This window comes from Schistocerca piceifrons, chromosome X (genome assembly GCF_021461385.2).
Source record: "Schistocerca piceifrons isolate TAMUIC-IGC-003096 chromosome X, iqSchPice1.1, whole genome shotgun sequence".
NCBI classification, from domain to species: domain Eukaryota; kingdom Metazoa; phylum Arthropoda; class Insecta; order Orthoptera; family Acrididae; genus Schistocerca; species Schistocerca piceifrons.
In genome coordinates, this window is record NC_060149.1 from 310,755,953 (window position 1) to 310,776,255 (window position 20,303).

General features: G+C 43.9%; 1 protein-coding gene across 1 annotated transcript in view; it reads right to left on the reverse strand.

Moving 5' to 3' along the window:
• LOC124721390 (KN motif and ankyrin repeat domain-containing protein 2) overlaps positions 1-20,303 on the reverse strand; it is a 387,950-nt gene that overhangs the window by 151,247 nt on the left and 216,400 nt on the right. The window contains exon 5 of the mRNA XM_047246331.1: positions 14,181-14,314. Within this exon, the coding sequence (XP_047102287.1) occupies positions 14,181-14,314 (134 nt within the window). The remainder of the gene's footprint in view (positions 1-14,180; positions 14,315-20,303) is intronic.

Genomic DNA, 20,303 nt, shown 5'->3' on the forward strand with positions numbered 1-20,303 from the left:
CCTCTTCGCGCAATCCAACGATTCAGCAACGATTCATGAAGACATGCTGTAGTACATCGTGCATTATGGGCTGGACAGCCATCATGTTGGTACCACAGATTCCTCCTAGTCTGCAGAGGAACGTCTTCTAGCACCCGTGGAAGACGGTCTCTTAGGAGGTTGCGAAACTTGTGCTCGTCCAGTGTTCATTCAATGAAAAACTGGCCTATGAGCTGATGGTTCACTATCCCCCACACGTTTACACTCCATGGACGCCGACGCTCAACCTGAAGAAGCCAACGGGGATTGTCAGCAGACCAATAGTGCATATATCGGCGTTTTACCTGGCCATGATTGGTAAATGTGGCTTCATCACTAGGCAAGATACATGAGGCATCTGGAGTATCCTGTCTTAATGTCCATGTACAGACGTTAACACGATTCTTATAATCCTTTCCATGCAGCTCTTGATAGAGAGATATGTGGCAGGGATGGAAGCTATGTCAATGGAGAATGCGTAAGACACTTGCCTGACTCATGCTACTTCCTTGCGCGATTGCGCAGGAGCTAACGTGTGGATCAACTGCAACAGCAGGAAGGACTGAATTTCCCCCTCTTCCTTCCATTACGTTGTCTGGGTGTTACACTACCACTCTCATTTAACTGGTTGAAGAGGTTGATAAATAATTTCCGAGTCGGTTGACGTCTATTGGTATATCTTGCCTCATACGCCGTACAAGAACGAACTGCATTCTTCCTACACTTTCCATCCACCATGAGCATGTCGTCTTTTTCTGCATTGGTAAATCTCATCGGCCACTCACGGCCTACTGCACGGACTGTAACACAAAAACTGACTAGCAAGTCGTAATGCACTCAAGGAACACACATGCATCCTGTAAGCAAACATAACATCATACATAGCAACTACTCAAGTTGAATAGCACAACCAAGTGACGATGTGGAAAGTTTTCGGAATACGATGTCTCGGAAACGACTCACACTAGAAACGTGCAACAAAAACCACTGACATTAATGTCAATAGGGATTGGTCCATTTAAAAAAGCGTATGTCTACAAAAAATATACACTCAGTATTATTACAATCTGTTTATTGGCTAACAATATGAGCCTCTGACCACCAATCCATTATGTGAAAACCACACATCAGTATCACTTTCCATTTCCGCAACATTTGCAGTGCAAGTTTTAGGCGATTCGCCCTGTATGTCACATGCTTAGTATTTTCGGAAAAAGAAGGAAGTTTGACAAAACGTACAAAAACTGTCATTGTACATCGTACTTTAGCTTATGTTTACGGTAAAGCACTTACTCATAATAAATTTCTGATCCCTCTTTGTGCCTCAAATAATGTAACTAAATACTATCGCAGAATCACAAGCAAATTTAAAAAAAAGAAATTTCCTGAGCTAAGGCAGTCATTAGTATTAATGCCTAACAACTTGGTTAGCACAACTCCATATTGTTTGCTGAGACCCAGCCACTCACCATCCATCATGAGCACACAGACAAGGAAAACGAAATAGGTAATACACTCCTGGAAATGGAAAAAAGAACACATTGACACCGGTGTGTCAGACCCACCATACTTGCTCCGGACACTGCGAGAGGGCTGTACAAGCAATGATCACACGCACGGCACAGCGGACACACCAGGAACCGCGGTGTTGGCCGTCGAATGGCGCTAGCTGCGCAGCATTTGTGCACCGCCGCCGTCAGTGTCAGCCAGTTTGCCGTGGCATACGGAGCTCCATCGCAGTCTTTAACACTGGTAGCATGCCGCGACAGCGTGGACGTGAACCGTATGTGCAGTTGACGGACTTTGAGCGAGGGCGTATAGTGAGCATGCGGGAGGCCGGGTGGACGTACCGCCGAATTGCTCAACACGTGGGGCGTGAGGTCTCCACAGTACATCGATGTTGTCGCCAGTGGTCGGCGGAAGGTGCACGTGCCCGTCGACCTGGGACCGGACCGCAGCGACGCACGGATGCACGCCAAGACCGTAGGATCCTACGCAGTGCCGTAGAGGACCGCACCGCCACTTCCCAGCAAATTAGGGACACTGTTGCTCCTGGGGTATCGGCGAGGACCATTCGCAACCGTCTCCATGAAGCTGGGCTACGGTCCCGCACACCGTTAGGCCGTCTTCCGCTCACGCCCCAACATCGTGCAGCCCGCCTCCAGTGGTGTCGCGACAGGCGTGAATGGAGGGACGAATGGAGACGTGTCGTCTTCAGCGATGAGAGTCGCTTCTGCCTTGGTGCCAATGATGGTCGTATGCGTGTTTGGCGCCGTGCAGGTTAGCGCCACAATCAGGACTGCATACGACCGAGGCACACAGGCCCAACACCCGGCATCATGGTGTGGGGAGCGATCTCCTACACTGGCCGTACACCACTGGTGATCGTCGAGGGGACACTGAATAGTGCACGGTACATCCAAACCCTCATCGAACCCATCGTTCTACCATTCCTAGACCGGCAAGGGAACTTGCTGTTCCAACAGGACAATGCACGTCCGCATGTATCCCGTGCCACCCAACGTGCTCTAGAAGGTGTAAGTCAACTACCCTGGCCAGCAAGATCTCCGGATCTGTCCCCCATTGAGCATGTTTGGGACTGGATGAAGCGTCGTCTCACGCGGTCTGCACGTCCAGCACGAACGCTGGTCCAACTGAGGCGCCAGGTGGAAATGGCATGGCAAGCCGTTCCACAGGACTACATCCAGCATCTCTACGATCGTCTCCATGGGAGAATAGCAGCCTGCATTGCTGCGAAAGGTGGATATACACTGTACTAGTGCCGACATTGTGCATGCTCTGTTGCCTGTGTCTATGTGCCTGTGGTTCTGTCAGTGTGATCATGTGATGTATCTGACCCCAGGAATGTGTCAATAAAGTTTCCCCTTCCTGGGACAATGAATTCACAGTGTTCTTATTTCAATTTCCAGGAGTGTAGCAAAACCAAAGCCGAAATGACAAACTCAATTTTCAAATGTTCCTGTGTGCATTGTGGAATCCCTGTCAATGAGGAATACAGTTTATAGCTGAATTACGTAAATGATTGACTATAATTCACAGCGGGTTCCTTAAGCAGAATGTTTTCTCAAGCGACTGGAAGAGAGGAAAGGTTACAGTCTTCCACGCGAAAGTCGCCGAAAATGACACACAGAACTACGGTCCTATATCTACTGCCGACTCCTTGAACACGTACACAAAATTACTTTCTCCGTGCACGGTCTCCTAAAATACACAACTCGCACTCCATCATACATTTCATTCTAAAGGTTGAGTAACCAGGCGGAATGAGAGGTTTCTGACTTTATAAAGTTTCTGTTTCAGTACCACCCTGAGGGTTATTACATACAAGTATGATTCATAACTGTTTTCAAACGCAGAACACTGCACATTACTCTGGGAGGTAATTCTTCCACAGACTCAAAAGCAGTTCCAGATATGCTTCAGAGAAGTGTAAAATGCCCATTACTGCCGGCGTTAAACAGGTGTATACGGCATACTATCTGGTTTAAAACATGTCATGCAACCTACCTAGGGGTTTTGTAGGGAGCACATTGTGCTCATGTGGGAGCGATCTAGATGCTTGTAACACAATAAACTGTTAGCCAAGATCGTAGGCATTCTTTTTATTCCATGATTACCGGTTTCGGCGAAACTAAAGCCGCCATCATCGGATCTTAGAACACATACAGGTTACAACATCAATGCAAACAATCATGATATTAATAGTTGCCTATAACAAGCAGGCCTTACAAAATTGTCATGAGTATCACATAGGCGTCCAAGAAAGATGACACAAATATTAAGTATCTCCATCACATACCTAGCGTGCGCTTGTATGGGACCTTAAGACAACTGGAACGAACAGGCACAACAAATCCATGTCCCTTGCACCGATTCAACGTTCTTAAGACATTGAACATGGCATATAATAATTTTACAACCAAATTTTCGGAGGTAGGCTTATAGACTCCTCTGACTCTTAAAACCCTTTTCCAACGCGATATAACGGAACATAACACTCACATACTACACGCAGTGATAAAATGGAGGCCGCCTGGGGACGACGAGACTTCCATATTCGGAAAAAAAGGATGAAGAATCATTCTAGCGCCGATGAAGGCCGCGAATGGGGAATCCACTGGCAAAAGTGACTTTGACAAAGGGCGGACGGTTATGGCCCAATGACTGAGAAGCTGGCGGCTGTTCGCATGCTAGTGTTGTAAACATCTATGGAAAGTAGTTGAAGGATGATGAAACCACGAGTAGGCGACAAGTCGTAGGACGTCCACACCTCAGCAAAGAACGTGGAGGTCGGGAGCTTGCCCACTCTGTAAAGTAGGGTACGCGGCGATCTGTGGAAGATCCGACGAAGAGTAAAACGCCGGTGCAGCAGAACTGTTTCGGAGCACACAGTTCAGCGCGGATTGTTGAACATGGTGTCCGCAGCAGACGACCCTTATGTGTTTCAGTGTTGACCTAACGACATCGTCAGTTACGACTGCTGTGGGCACGGGATCATCGTATTGGAGGGTGGATCAACGGAGCTTGTCATCTGGTCAGATGAATCACATTCCACGTTAGACCATATCTATGTTCATGTTCAGATATCCTGTCATCTAGGTGCATAGCTACTTGAAACACGCACCGCACCACGGATGCAGGCTGGTGGGGGCAGTATTATGCTATGGGGGACATTAACCTAGGCTTCCATGGGACCTGTGGTAGTAATTGAAGGCACCATAATGTCTGTGGACTATGTGAACATTATTCTAGACCACCTGTGTAGCTTCACGCTTGATATCTTCCACAACGGCGATGGCATCTTCCAACAGGATAACTGTCGGTGTATCAGGCCAGAATCGTGCTACAGTAGTGCGAGGAGCATGATAGTGATCATAGGTTGTCCTGAGCACCAAATTCATCTGGTCTGAACCATATGGGGCACATCAGCGAAGCTATCGGGAAACAGCTTCACACCCAGAAACCATAGGCCCGTGATTTATGGGAATTCCATGTCCTGCAAGTATACACCTGGTGCCACATACTTCTGGAAACCTAACAAGGACTTGTTGAATCAATGCCGCCCAGAGCCGCCTCTGCACTGCGTTTAAAAAGTGGACCAACACACTATAAAGCAGGCGATCATAACGTTTTGGCTAATTAGTGCAGATATCTATAAAGATGTTCCACAAATACCTTTGAGTATCAGTGTGCGAGGACATGAAATGGTATGATGACCCTGGTTCAATCGTGCTTAAAGCAAGCAGCAAATTTCAGTTAGTTTGGTTCGACACTGGGGAGCTACAATTTATGTATAAAAGAAAATGTTTAAAAAGTTCTTATACATGCTGCACTGAGAACTACTGTAGTGTGCAGGGTTTAGATTGTGTTGTGTTAACGATGTACGTGGAGCATCTAAAATGGTCAGTGTGACTGGCCACCATTTTATGCTACAAAAAATGCTGAAAAATCTGTATTGAAAAACGTTCGAAGAAAAGTGACTACTGTTTCCGAAAGTCTGCTTAGAAAGTTTGTGGGACAGGGTCTCACTGAAGAATAGGCAGATTTCTAGAATCTCTCCCTTAGCGTTCTGGCAGGAATTCTAATGTTAATCTAATTCAGTTTGTGAACGGAACGAATGAAAGGCCTTAGTGTATGATTTAATGAAAGTAAAATACAAAAGTGTTGAGTCATACATGCCTAGAGGGAATATACAGGCAGCTATACGAAAGTTAAAGAATGCTCTGGAGAAAAGCGAAGCAGCTGAATAAATATCAAGAGCTCAGATGGCAACCCAGAACTAAGCAAAGGAAATCAGGCTGGAAGGTGGAAGGAATATACAGAACGGCTACTTGAAGACGATGTTATTAAAAGGCAAGAGGAAGTAGATGAATGTGAGATGTGAAATGTTATATTGCGAGAAGAACCTGACAGAGCACTGAAAGAGCTAAGTCAAAACTAGCCACCTGGAATGGACTATATGCCCTGAGAGTCAGCAAGACCTTTGGGAAAATGAAGCATTACAATAGTATTCCACCAGCATGCGAGGTACATGCCAGTTTTAAAGGAGAATATAATAAAAGCAATTCCAAATGTAAAAAGTGCTGACAGGTATGAATATTACTGAATTATCAGTACAGTAAGTCATGGTTGCAAAATAGGCAAGATAACAGAAGAATGGAAATACTGCCAGAAGCCGTCCTCGGGAAAGGTCAGTTTCGTTTCCGGGGAAATGTAGGAACATGCGAGGAAATACTGACCCTACGGCTAACTTTAGCAGAGTGAAAAAAAAAACTTTTAAAGCAAATTTAGAGAAAGTTTTTGACAATCTTGACTGGGACACAGTATTTGAAATTCTGAAGCTAGGAGGAATAAAATACAGGGAAAAGCTATCTACAACTTGCACAGAAACGAGAGTGCAGTTATATGTGACAAAAGGTATGGAAGAGAGGCAGTTAAGTGAGAAGGCAGTAAGACAGAGACGTAGGCTATTCTCCATGTTATTCAGTCTGTACATTACGCAAACAGTAAGCTGGCCGTTGTGGTCGAGCGGATCTAGCCGCTTCGGTCTGGAACCGCGCGACCGATGCAGTCGCAGGTTCGAATCCTGCCTCGGGCATGTATGTGTGTAATGTCCTTACGTTAGTTAGGTTTAAGTAGTTCTAAATTCTAGGGCACTGATGACCTCAGATGTTAAGTCCCATAGTGCTCAGAGCCATTTTGAGCAAACAGTAAACGAAAGCAAAGAGGAATTTGGAAAAGGAATCAAAGTTCAGGGAGAAGGAATAAAAATTTTTATCTTTGCCGATGGAATTGTAATTTTGCCGGAGATGGCAAAGGACTTCCTTTAAACGGAAAGGATATTGTCTTCAAAAAAGTTCACAAGATAAACATCAATAAAAGAAAAACAATGGTCATTGCTGCATCTGCAGTTCAGAAATGGTCGAGGAAGGGTCCAAGAATCCTCTTACACAAACTCTGCTACTGGTCCTTCAGGTATAAGAGCGTCCAACAGATACGTCCCGGGGACCCTAGGTCAGTTTGTAGCTGGTTGCAGAACCAAACCTAGCGATACTAAGTGTATACTCTGTTCAAAATTACTGAAGGATTGTCAGCTGTAGGAAGTAGTAGTGTGAGGCTCATGCCGGACATACGGCTCGTATTCAGCCAATCTTACGAGATCAGTAGCCTCTCCCACCACCCTCAGTTGTCAAACATTCACCTCCATCACTACAACACTTTCTCCGGCACTTTGCTTCAGGTTCAAGATTACTGTTGATCGTTCGTTGGCTCTGTGTTTTTGTTTGTTTTCGTTCCTTATATTGACGTGAGTTGTTATTTTTATTTTGTTTCGTGATGCTGAACAATGTCAGAAGCAAGTTCCTCAAATTTTATGAGTAGAAACGTTCGACGTCGATCTCATAGTGAGGGAACTGCGGTACTACTACAGTCGAGCGAAAGGACTCGCATGTTACGCGTCCACTTCGAGAAAGAAAAATTTAGTAGAAGCCTTCTTATCTCCGTGAAGAGATGATCAAAAGAACTGGGGCAGAATTGAATACAAATAAAAAAAATTGTAGCAAATATTGGCAAGGATATGTACGAGAAGACAGATGAAACTGGAGAAGCCGCGCGGGATTAGCCGAGCGGTCCCAGGCGCTGCAGTCGTGGGCTGTGCTGGTGATCCCAGCGGAGGTTCGAGTCCTCGCTCGTGCGTTGGTGTGTGTGTGTGTTTGTCCTCAGGATAATTTAGGTTAAGTAGTGTGTAAGCTTAGGGACTGATGACCTTAGCAGTTAAGTCCCATAAGATTTGACACACATTTGAAGATTTTTGAAACTGGAGAATAATAGGAGTTGAAGACTATGGGGAAGGAATGCATGGATAAACGGATTACCAAAACAGATTCAGCTGTTGAGGTTGTTCATGACTGTATCGAAAAAAAGGAACATCAGTTTGCTAATTATTGACCACCCTTAAGGGAACCGGGAGTTTTCAACGCAGTCGCACGTTTATAGTTATCCACGACCTCGGCTTTTAATACTGACGTTTCTTTCGCCATGAGCTGTTGATGGACAGGGCAAATACTCATAGACGCCTGGCTGATCTATAAACCTAGTGATCTGTATCGAACTGAAACCAAACAGGCGACCGTTTAGATCTTGACGTGAGAACTGGCGGACCATTGCGACGTCACTTTTGACTCAAAGTACAGGGGCTGGGCAAAAATATGGAAACACTGTGAGAACTGCGTGCTTGAACATAAATGCAGAGGCTAGCAAAGCGTGCAGGTTGCGCTGTTGTATTTGACCACGAACGGCAACTGTGCAGTATCCTCAATATGTTCCAAGTGTCAGTCATGATCCGAACAATGTTCTGTGTAGTTGTGAGCACATTTTGTCGGAGCTAAGTGAATTCCAACGCGGGCAAATTGCTGGTGCTATAGTGGTGGGTGTTTCCGTAACTAAAGAAGCCAGAGTTCTTGGTGTTTCAAAAGGTACTGTATCGAAGATTTATACCGTATACGGGCAAAGTAGAAAACATCATCCGCTAAGTCCCAACGCGGACCGAAGTGTAGAGTGACCGCAACTGACGGTATTGAAAAGGATTGTGACGATAAACGTGAGAACGATAGCTGCAATAGTCGCTGTAGAACTGAATGTTGCGCTCGCGTACCCTGTTAGCACCACAACAACGTGAAGGGAACTCCATAAGAAGGGAATTGCAGGCCGAGATGGAGTTCCAAAACAACTCATCTGTAACGCAAATGCCCGTAACGGGAAAACATGGTGCCGAAGCCATAAAATCTGGAATATGGAGCAATTAAAGAATGTCATTTTGTCGTATGAGTCTTGTATCTAGCTTCTGGCCGAGGTCACGTCCCAAGACTGAAAAACTACGGCGATTCGGTGATGATTTGGGCAGCCATATCGTGGTATTCCGTGTTTCGCGTGGTAACTCGGCTCGCTTGCATTACTGTCAAGGACTATGTGACCATTTTGGCTGATCAGGTCCATCCCATGGTATAATGCTTGTTCTATGATGATGCTGTGTTCCAAGACGACAGCTCGCATAGTCCAGGACTGGTTTAGTGAACATGAGGATGAACTGTCGCGTCTCCGGTGACCACCGCAGTTACAGGATCTCAGTATTACTGAACCTTTGCGGTCTATTTTGGGGAGAAGGGTGCGTGATCGTTATCCACCTCCATCATCGTTAACTGAACTTACCACTATTTTGCAGGAAGAATGGTATAAGATTCCATTGAAAATGATACAGAACCTATCTCTATCCACCCAGAGACGACTGGAAGCTGTTTTCAATGTCAACGGGTTCGCTGCACTGTATTAGGCATGCTAGTGTGTTGTGTTTGTTGTCTTTCCGTATTTTTGTCCAATCTCTGTATCTCCCCTGTGACAGAGTTTCTGTCTGGAGAAGATGAGAATGCTATTTATTCTTAAGATATCATTCACATAAGATTTACAACTGACTTCAATTACGAGAAAGTTTCCTCCTCCAAAATTCACTGTCATCGAAACTGTAATTTCGTAAACATTCCGCATATCACCATTAAAATGTAATTTAAAGATTAAAAACAGTCTTGATCGCAACTTTTATTTTTATTGGAGTGACCGGTTTCGATTCTATTTAAGAACCATCTTGAGACTCTGAACAAACGTATTACCAGATAGAGAGGTCGTTATAATGGTAAGTATATATAGCAAAATGTAGAACTAATAAATAAATATACCCACATCGGTGGGTGGACTCCGTGGTGTCTTTCACTATGGACTAATGTGAAGACTGCCTCCGCATGCACTCATTTGTAATAACTGCTATAACCACCATCACATAAAGTTATTTCCAACATGTTATATCGACAGAGGACGTTGGTCTTCAACTACAGCAATCTTTGACTGCTCTGTAGACTGCCGCAGCGGAATAGGACGCCGTTTCCACGGCAACTCTCTATGTACCTCCGCTAGCAGCGTCTCACTATCGATGTAGCAACCTTTGGTGCATCTTGTACAGAATTAACATTAGAGGGCAGCGTATTTTTTGCTGTTCTTAAACCTTTACAGTTTATATCTCATGACGAATAATGAGACTTACGTGATGTTACGATATAATTCACTTTCTAGTTGTCTCCAACATGTTATATCGACAGAGGCCGTTGGTCCTCGCCTATTGTAATCTTTGACAGCACTGTAGACTGCCACGTCGGAATAGAACGCCGTTTCCACGGCAACCCTCGATGTATCTTTGCTAGTAGCGTCTCCCTGTCGATTTAGCAATCTTCACAGAATAGACGTTAGAGGGCAGCATACTTTCAGCTGATTTTAAAGTAAGGAACCTTTATATTTAGTATTTTATGACGGATAATCATTTATAATGATGGTACGAAGTAATTTAATTATAACGCACTTTTTAATCCACTTCTTGTGTTTACCTTATCGTAGACGTCTTTCTGATTGGCTAGCAATGATGTCACACTCAGGACGGTGGGCGTGACCAAGCCTATTTAATAACCGTTCCTTCCTTGTTCCATTAGCAGTTATTCCAGCGTCGAGGTTTCAGCCAGCTTGCTCCACGGAGTCCACCCACCGTTCTGGTTATATTTATTTATTAGTTCTACATTTTGCTATATATACTTGCTATTATAACGATCTCTCGATCTGGTAATATGTTTTTTCAAAGTCTGAAGATGGTTCTTAAATAGAATCGAAACCGGTCACTCGATAAAAATAAAAAGTTGCGATCAAGACTGTTTTTAATCTTTAAATTTTAATTTTGAAGATCGCTGATAATGTTTTCAAAAATTTTATTTTTATTTTTACCATTAAAATGTGTTGCCGTAAATAAAACTAATACTAAAACATACTGAAGTTCTTGTAGAACACAATGCTGCCTGTTCCATCTTTGTACACTGAATAGTCTGCTAGTTGAATGAAATGTGAGACTACGTGCGTGTCCTATGCGTGATGCGACAACTACGCTCCGGGTCTCTGCGTGAACCTGCCGAATGTCAAGCCCTAAGTCATTTTGAACAAAGTATAGTCCTCGGAATGTAAATTACTGGAAAGTGGTAATAGACATGTAGGATAGGAATACTAAAGATGGATAAAAGTGTAAAAATAATGTATTAAAGAATCCAACATCTCCTGCTTTATACAAACCTTAAATTCAGAAATCATAGGAAAGTGAATTATGCTGGTGAACAGGGCCATATAAAAAAGACACCGCAGTGAAAAAGTTTTTAAATAGGATGTGATCAAATTTTGTAAAGGTGCATCCGAAATAACACACTTGATCCATCTCCACTAGGCAGAAAATTGGTAACAACTACAACAAAAGAAATAGTTGAAGTTTATATCGACGAGCGTCCCACAAAACTACTTATTAAGGAGCTAGAGAAGCAGACCTACATGGTCAGTGTGTTGCGCCATCGAGACATTACATACACAAGGACCGAAATTCGCAGAACGAGACGTACGTATCATCGGAAATTGCCCAGGCCAGGACATCCGATCAACACAAACACAATGAAGAATTTTTACTGGAAACTTCCTCAGTAAGAGTTTGATAATTTTTTAAATTGAATCACATGCGTGATGTGAAAAGTATATAGTTTTGATGGAGGACACATATGATTATGCTACTAAATTAAGGTTTGCCCTACGTTTATTTACAGTTCATAGGTATACAGAAGGAATGTATATCACACTAGTTTTCTGTCTGCTGAAGGATATGAAGAAGACGAGTTACATCACTGTACTCGACTCCGTTGAACACGAATGTTCCAGCACAGAAATGTGCTCCCAATCGAAGACTTTCGTCAGCGTCGTTGTCTTGGTCTTCAGACTGAAAACTGAATTGATGCAGCATTCCAGGCAAGTCTATTCCGTGTAATGCTCTTCGTCTCTGCATAACTACCGCAGTCTACATACATTTGAACCTGCTTGTCTCAACCTACAAGTTTTACCCTCCACACTTCCTGCCATTACCAATCTGCCATTTTCTTGATGCCTTAGGATGTGTGCTATCAGTCGGTCGCTTCTTTTAGTGAAATTGTCACATATTTTTCCCCTATTCGATTCAGAACCTCTTCATTTGTTATTCGATATATCTATCTGCTCTTCAGTAGCACTAAATTTCAAAAGCTCTGAGCTGCTTATCGTCCACGTTTCCTCTCCGCACAAGGCTACACTGCAGAAAGGCTTCACAACACTTAAATTGAAATTTGATGTTAACAAACTCCTCTTTTTTCAGAGCTGCTTTTCTTGCTATTATCAGCTTCCATTTTACACTTCTGGCCATTAAGATTGCTACACCACGAAGATGACGTGCTACAGACGCGAACTTTAACCGACAGGAAGAAGATGCTGTGATATGCAAATGATTAGCTTTTCAGAGCATTCACACAAGTTTTGCGCTCGTGGCGACACCTGCAACGTGCTGACATGAGGAAAGTTCCCAACCGATTTCTCATACACAAACAGCAGTTGACCGGCGTTGCCTGGTGAAACGTTACCGTGATGCCTCATGTAAGGAGGAGAAATGCGTACCATCACGTTTCCGACTTTGATAAAGGTCGGATTGTAGCCTATCGCGATTGAGGTTTATCGTATCGCGACATTGCTGCTCGCGTTGGTCGAGATCCAATGACTGTTAGCAGAATATGGAATCGGTGGGTTTAGGAGGGTAATACGGAACGCCGTGCTGGATCCCAACGGCCTCGTATCACTAGCAGTCGAGATGACAGGCATCTTACCCGCATGGTTGCTCTAACGGATCGTGCAGCCACCTCTCGCTCCCTGAGTCAACAGATGGGACGTTTGCAAGACAACAACCATCTGCACGAACAGTTCGAAGACGTTTGCAGCAGCATGGACTATCAGCTCGGAGACCATGGCTGTGGTTACCCTTGACGCTGCATCACAGACAGGTTCGCCTGCGATGGTGTACTCAACGACGAACCTGGGTGCACGAATGGCAAAACGTCATTTTATCGGATGAATCCAGGTTCTGTTTACAGCATCATGATGGTCGCACCCGTGTTTGGCGACATCGCGGTGAACGCACATTGTAGGTGTGTATTCGTCATCGCCATACTGACGTATCACCCGGCGTGATGGTATGGGGTGCCATTGGTTACACGTCTCGGTCACCTCTTGTTCGCATTGACGGCACTTTGAACAGTGGACGTTACATTTCAGATGTGTTACGACCCGTGGCTCTACCCTTCATTCGATCCCTGCGAAACCCTACATTTCAGCAGGATAATGCACGACCGCATGTTGCAGGCCCTGTACGGGCCTTTCAAGATACAGAAAATGTTCGACTGCTGCCCTGGCCAGCACATTCTCCAGATCTCTCACCAATTGAAAACGTCTGGTCAATGGTGGCCGAGCAACTGGCTCGTCACAATACGCCAGTCACTACTCTTGATGAACTGTGGTATCGTGTTGAAGCTGAATGGGCAGCTGTACGTGTACACGCCATCCAAGCTCTGTTTGACTCAATGCCCAGGCGTATCAAGGCCGTTATTACGGCCAGAGGTGGTTGCTCTGGGTACTGATTTCTCAGGATCTATGCACCCAAATTGCGTGAAAATGTAATCACATGTCAGTTTTAGTATAATATATTAGTCCAATGAATACCCGTTTATCATCTGCATTTCCTCTTAGTGTAGCAATTTTAATGGCCAGTAGCGTATATCCTCTCTACTTCGGCCATCCTCAGTTATTTTAGTGGCCAACTAGCAAACTCATCTACTACTTTTAGTCTCTCATTTGCTAATCTAATTTCCTCAGCATCACCTGTTTTAATTCTATTACAATGCATTACCCTTGTTTTAGTTTTGTTGATGTTCATCTTATACTCTCTTTTCGAGACACTATACAATGTTGCTTACTGATGTAGTGACGGAGTGGCCAATAGAAAATCGTGGGTCTGCTGTTAGTTGGGGAGTTCCGGTACTGGCGCAAACTGCAGATTTGGGCAAGTTACAAAGCTGAGATTGTGATCATCTAAAAATTGCGAAGTTCGCGGGATTCGCCTGTATCGAACCTTTCTTCGATCTGTAGACCACAATATCACACTCTGTCACGTAAGTTGCACGGTTCACAAAGAGTATAAGTGGATGGACACAAGCTGTAGTTACCTGCAAGGCGCCGGTGCTGAGGCCGTTGGGAGAGGTGGCGCTGGCCACGCTGTTTGGGCTCCTGGCTTCGAAGTCTGTGCGGCAGGCGGCCAAGCCATCCACCTCGTCGCTGATGTCGCCGTTCATCAGCCCGTCTGCAACAACCGAGGCTGCGTTTTAGTCTTCCGTCTGCTGGTCACGCTACTGTTGCCTCAGGCGAGGCCTGGGCTCTGCGGGTTCTACGGGTCATCTGGCCAGGTCCGCCAGGAATGCGAAGAGAGATCTTCTGGGAAGCTCGTGAACAAAGGAAGCGGTCAGGAAAGGACAGGCGCTCTCTCTGGCGGCTACTTCAACCCTCCGACCAGCCCCTGCCCCTCCGAGCCCCGCCCGTAACCCCTCCTACAGCCCCCTGTAATTTGTCATGTAGCAGCATCGCTGTCGACCGACAGTGGATGTCAGTGTGGCTGCGTCCCCTTCGCACACCCTTCTTTGTGCGTACAGTGTGCCGAGCCAGCCGAGGTGCGACAGAAAAGGTGGGGGGAACGGAGGGTTGCCGTCATTTAGCCGTAAAGATGCAGTGGCTGACATTCCAGTCTCAGTTAACAATGGCGTTGCCATGCTGCGTACAGCGCACGGGAAATAGTGGACGCCCTCTAATTACCCACAGACTATATAGTACAAACTTCTATTTTCATCCAGTAATTAACTACGTTGAGCAAGCAGTAAAGGAAACAAACGAAAAATTCGGAGTTGGAATTAAAATCTATGGAGAAGAAATAAAAGCTTTGAGGTTCGCCGATGACATTGTAATTCTGTCAGAGACAGCAAAGGACCTGGAAGAGTAGCTGAACGGAATGGACCGTGTCTTGAAAGGAGGATATAAGATGAACATCAACAAAATCAAAACGAGAACAGTGGAATGTAGTCGAATTAAATCGGGTGATGCTGAGGGAATTACATTAGGAAATGAGACGCGTATAGTAGTAAATGAGTTTTGCTATTTGAGGAGCAAAATAACTGATGATGGTCGAAGTAGAGACGATATAAAATATAGACTGGCAATGGCAAGGAAAGCGTTTCTGAAGAAGAGAAATTTGTTAACATCGAGTATAGATTTAAGTGTTAGGAAGTCGTTTCGGAAAGTATTTGTATGGAGTGTAGCCATGTATGGAAGTGAAACATGGACGATAAATACTTTGGACAAGAAGAGAATAGAAGCTTTCGAAATGTGGTGCTACAGAAGAATGCTGAAGATTAGATGGGTAGATTACGTAACTAATGAGGAGGTATTGAATAGAATTGGGGAGAAGAGGAGTTTTTGGCACAACTGGACTAGAAGAAGGGATCGGTTGGTAGCGCATATTCTGAGGCATCAACGGATCACCAATTTAGTATTGGAGGGCAGCGTGGAGAGTAAAAATCGGAGACCAAGAGAGGAATACACTAATCAGATTCAGAAGGATATAGGTTGCAGTAGGTACTGGGAGATGAAGAACCTTGCAAAGGATGGTGTAGCATGGAGAGCTGCATCAAACCAGTCTCTGGACTGAAGACCACAACAACAACAACAACAATTATCTACGAGAGAACCTGTGACACAGCAGTTTGTCCTTAACGACGAGAAAATCTTGTTATGTGTTGGCCATTTCATAGGAGTATGGAGGAGACTGAAACTCATAAAAAGGTTCATAATGAATACAGACAACAACAAAAAAAATATAATCTACATGCTACATACTTCGGAATGCGGTCTTGGCGGAACGCCAGCAGATACAACATCTGCAGGTAGCAGCACAGGAGATAACATGTATCCAGTAAGAGAATTACAAGCGCAGTAGATAACTGATCCACGGTAGCACAGATAAGGTTATGTTTCAATATCATTAGGTTGGACAGGAATGGGATGTCACCTTGCAGACTAGCAGTTATAATATGGCACGTTCTTCAACTGAAGAAGACAAAGAAAATTCATACAGTCTTAAAGTGAAGAATAGTGAATGTAAGAATTCAGTCACCAGGTACATCGACGCTATGGCTCCTAGAATGATTGCAGACTATAACTGTGAAAGCAAAATATCTTTAGATCCAGTGATAACTCATTATCTAACGCACAACGGGGTTTGAAATCATTGCGCTAAATTGTTTATATAGTAAGCTCTCCCCTCCCCCCTTTTTGTAGTTGTATATGTCTTATATTATTCATTTCGCGCATTATTGTTATTTTTATTTGTACCTTTTATATTATATACGTAACGTGAACAAGGTGAGTTGGGCATTAATGACAGTATTGTGTCCACAGCAAGGAAAGCCTCTCAAAAGCCAGAGTGTAGTCGATTTCTTCCCAAATACGCGTTCCACTACTTTAGAGACGTCTGTCATAGAGAAAATAATTATAGGAATGTAAAACGGCAGCAGGGAACACATGTGATTGGCAGCAGTTACTAATTCAGTTATTCCCTGCCACAAAACAGAAAATAAACTAACATTTATAATTTGAAAGGGATGGGACAAGCCAGGGCCAGTTGAATATTTGAGTCGAGTCGCGAGGTGGGGTCAGGTGATTCTGTTGGAAGGACGGGTGAATCCCGATACGCCACACACTTCAACTTATCGCAAACCATTAAATTAAGTTGCTTTTGAGTTTTACTTTGCACACAGATGCAGTCATCATGAGGCATATCGACTGTATTTAATGATCTCGCGGTATCGTGATCATTAGAGACAGAACACAAGTTCAGGTGAATATGAGTGGTTAACGAAACTGAGGACAGTCAGATGAGGACGTGAACCCTGCCTCTCCCGCACAGGAGCTCAATGTCTTAACCACAGTGTCACCTCGCTCTGGAGTAATTTTATAACGTCTATGCTACGGTCGCAGGTGTGTGATGTCCTTAGTTAGGTTTAAGTAGATCTAAGTTCTAGGCGACTGATGATCTCAGATGTTAAGTCCCATAGTGCTCAGAGCCATTTGAACCATTTTTATTACATCTATTTCGTGCACAATATTGCGTATTTAGAACTAAAAGTAAAACTAATTTTCTCGTATTCCAATGTCAACAAAAGGGGGGGTGGGGAAATAAACTTCGTAAAATGAATATACGAGAAACGTTTTGGTGTTACTGTCTTCTAGCAAAAACTGTGAGGAAAGAGAGAGCGTAGCAGGACCAAGACGTGCGGCAATACAGAAGTTTTTGCCCACACATGTAGTGCGATGTGCTCAGATTTTTAATTCACCCCCACGGCACACTCGATGCAAGCAGCTGAGCAAAGAATCACCCTCAGGAAAATAAAAGCACAAAGTTCGAAGAACTAGAGAAAATGGGAATTGCAGTTCAAATGGTTCAAATGGCTCTGAGCACTATGGGACTTAACATCTATGGTCATCAGTCCCCTAAAACTTAGAACTACTTAATCCTAACTAACCTAAGGACATCACACAACACCCAGCCATCACGAGGCAGAGAAAATCCCTGACCCCACCGGGAATCTAACCCGGGAACCCGGGCGTGGGAAGCGAGAACGCTACCGCACGACCACGAGATGCGGGCGGAATTGCAGTTCTTTATGAATAATATCACCAGAAACACTCGTTTAATTTTTTATTTACATAAACTATCACATAAATAAATGTTACTTACATTCCCACCATGAATGCCACCGCTTTTGTTATCAGATATTGAACACTGAGCTCACACTACAGTTACTTCGGTATGAGAAGGGAAACTGTAATTTAAACTATATTCTACTGACATACATGGTATTCGGAAATTCCCGGTACCACATTCACGTCTGCTGACGGGGAAGGTACCTTTTCTTGAAGCCGTTGCGTAATTGTGACGAAAAGGGTATGCGATGGAGGATCCTGATAAAGGCGACGAGCAGCTCATCCATTACCGTGAGCTTTGCCATTCAGAAGGATCATTTCGGTATATTCTACACACATGTACTCAACCATGTTGCTCTAAACACTCACAGACTTGTGTATGAGGCTCGAACCAAGCCAGAGAGGTAGGATAGATGTCAAATAACATCAGCTGATCCGACATGACCACCCCCCACCATGACTACCCTGTTGCATACCTACCTAGCAAACATGTTTTCAAACGGCTGTAGCACGGGAACGGTATGTTTCCGGACATTAATTTCTATTCAAAATATTATGTATTCACTCCCCTCTACCAGTCCTAGAATTTTGTACCAGTAATTTTCGAACACCCTGTGTGTGGCCTACTGTAACATTCTTTCCTGATAATAAAATAAATCCAGAAATATTTTAACCAGAGAATTATACAATTTTACTGGACCACCTCCAAAAGATTGCCACCTGGCAGCTGACTATTCCACACCACAGCAATACGTTTTTTGTTGGTGCTGTACCAGCAAAAGCACTGGAGTCTGATTAATTAGCGGTGTGAATAACGATAAGTATTAGGTTATACTTGGTTCCTTTACGAAGGTAAAGAGAAAGTTACTCGCCCTGTTTCAAAAATGACGTTGAGAGCTTTTCGTGTATTGTGACACGTTGCGCAGCAACGTAGTGAAAGTGTCAACTAGCTATTCACAGTAGGTTTGCTCATTAGAATTTTTAAACAAATCGTATTGAATACGTTTAAATGGATAAGCTGTAAAATCGTGCTGTCATAAAATTCTTTGTTTTGGACCAAAGTTGGAGCAGGTTTGTAAGGAATCATCTCCCAGTTTCTAAGAAATATATGACAGAAGACAAATGTGGCCGTACTTCTCTCGAAGATGATGATGATGATGATGATGATGTAGGTGAAGGACTTCCAAAACTACGACTACACCAGATACCATCGACAAATTGCACAGTGTGAGACTGAACGATCGGTGAGTAAGCGTTTGCGAAACAATTGACGCTAAAGGCATACCAGACAAATGACTACAGTAATACTTACAGGGCGTAACCTTGTGCAAGTATGTGGTGTATTTTGCAGGAAGGCGGCCAAAAACAAGTGCAAAAACAAATGTTTTATCGATGTCTGGAACATTTCAAAAAGAATTCAACTGGTCTTGTGGGCCTATCGTTTCACTAAAGAAATGAAGCACCATTTGGAGGGGATCCAGTGGGCCTGCACTAAGAAATCGAAGTCGATTTAATCTGTTGGAACGGATGTGAAATAACTTACTTCTATTAAGTACTTCAAAACAGAGGAAACGATAAGTATCTAACATTACTCAAGTTTTCAAGAACAAATGGATGAAAAAAGTGAACTGAGAGCTCGAATTCAAAAGAAAGAAATCATCTTTCGCCACAGCCATGCACATGCCCACAAAAGACATTCGACTATTGGAAATGTGGAGGACGAATTATTGAATTATTCACTCTGTCCACCATACTTGATACTTTCCGATTTTCGGCTCCCTCAATCTGAATAAACTGTTATTGAAAAATAAAGAGATTATGACACCAGTAGATGGATATATTGATAACTTTTGAGAATACAAGTAGATGGATGGAATCTACTCATTGCAAAAACCGTAAACAAAGGATGTTGAACTCAGATAGAACTGTACGATATTGCAGTGTCTGTGTTATTTCGAATTATGATGCAAGGTTCCTTCGGAGATACATGCATGTCCGAAGGAATAGGCACTGTGGCGTCTACAGCCATTATGAAACACATGAAATGTATTCGCAGTTGGGAATATGGACAACCATCAGCTGTATGTGGAATGACGACAGTGAAAATTTGTGCTGCACCGGGAATTGAAACCAGGATTTCCCGCTTATTGCTAGCGGTCGCCTTATCGTTTGGCTACCCGAGCACGACTTACGGCCAGACCCATAACTTCCATATGTCATCAGCCATGTGTCTACAACCTGTACTCGTACATCCATTTCAGGGGAGACATTACACCTGAAAGTCGTTTGAAGGAACCATGCATAACACAGGTTCCCGGGTTCGATTCCCGGCGGTCTCAGGGATTTTCTCTGCCTCGTGATGACTGGGTGTTGTGTGATGTCCTTAGGTTAGTTAGGTTTAAGTAGTTATAAGTTCTAGGGGACTGATGACCATAGATGTTAAGTCCCATAGTGCTCAGAGCCATTTGAACCATTTGAACACAGGTTCAGGATAACACAGGTACTGCAATATCATATTTATCCGCCGACACCACGCAAGT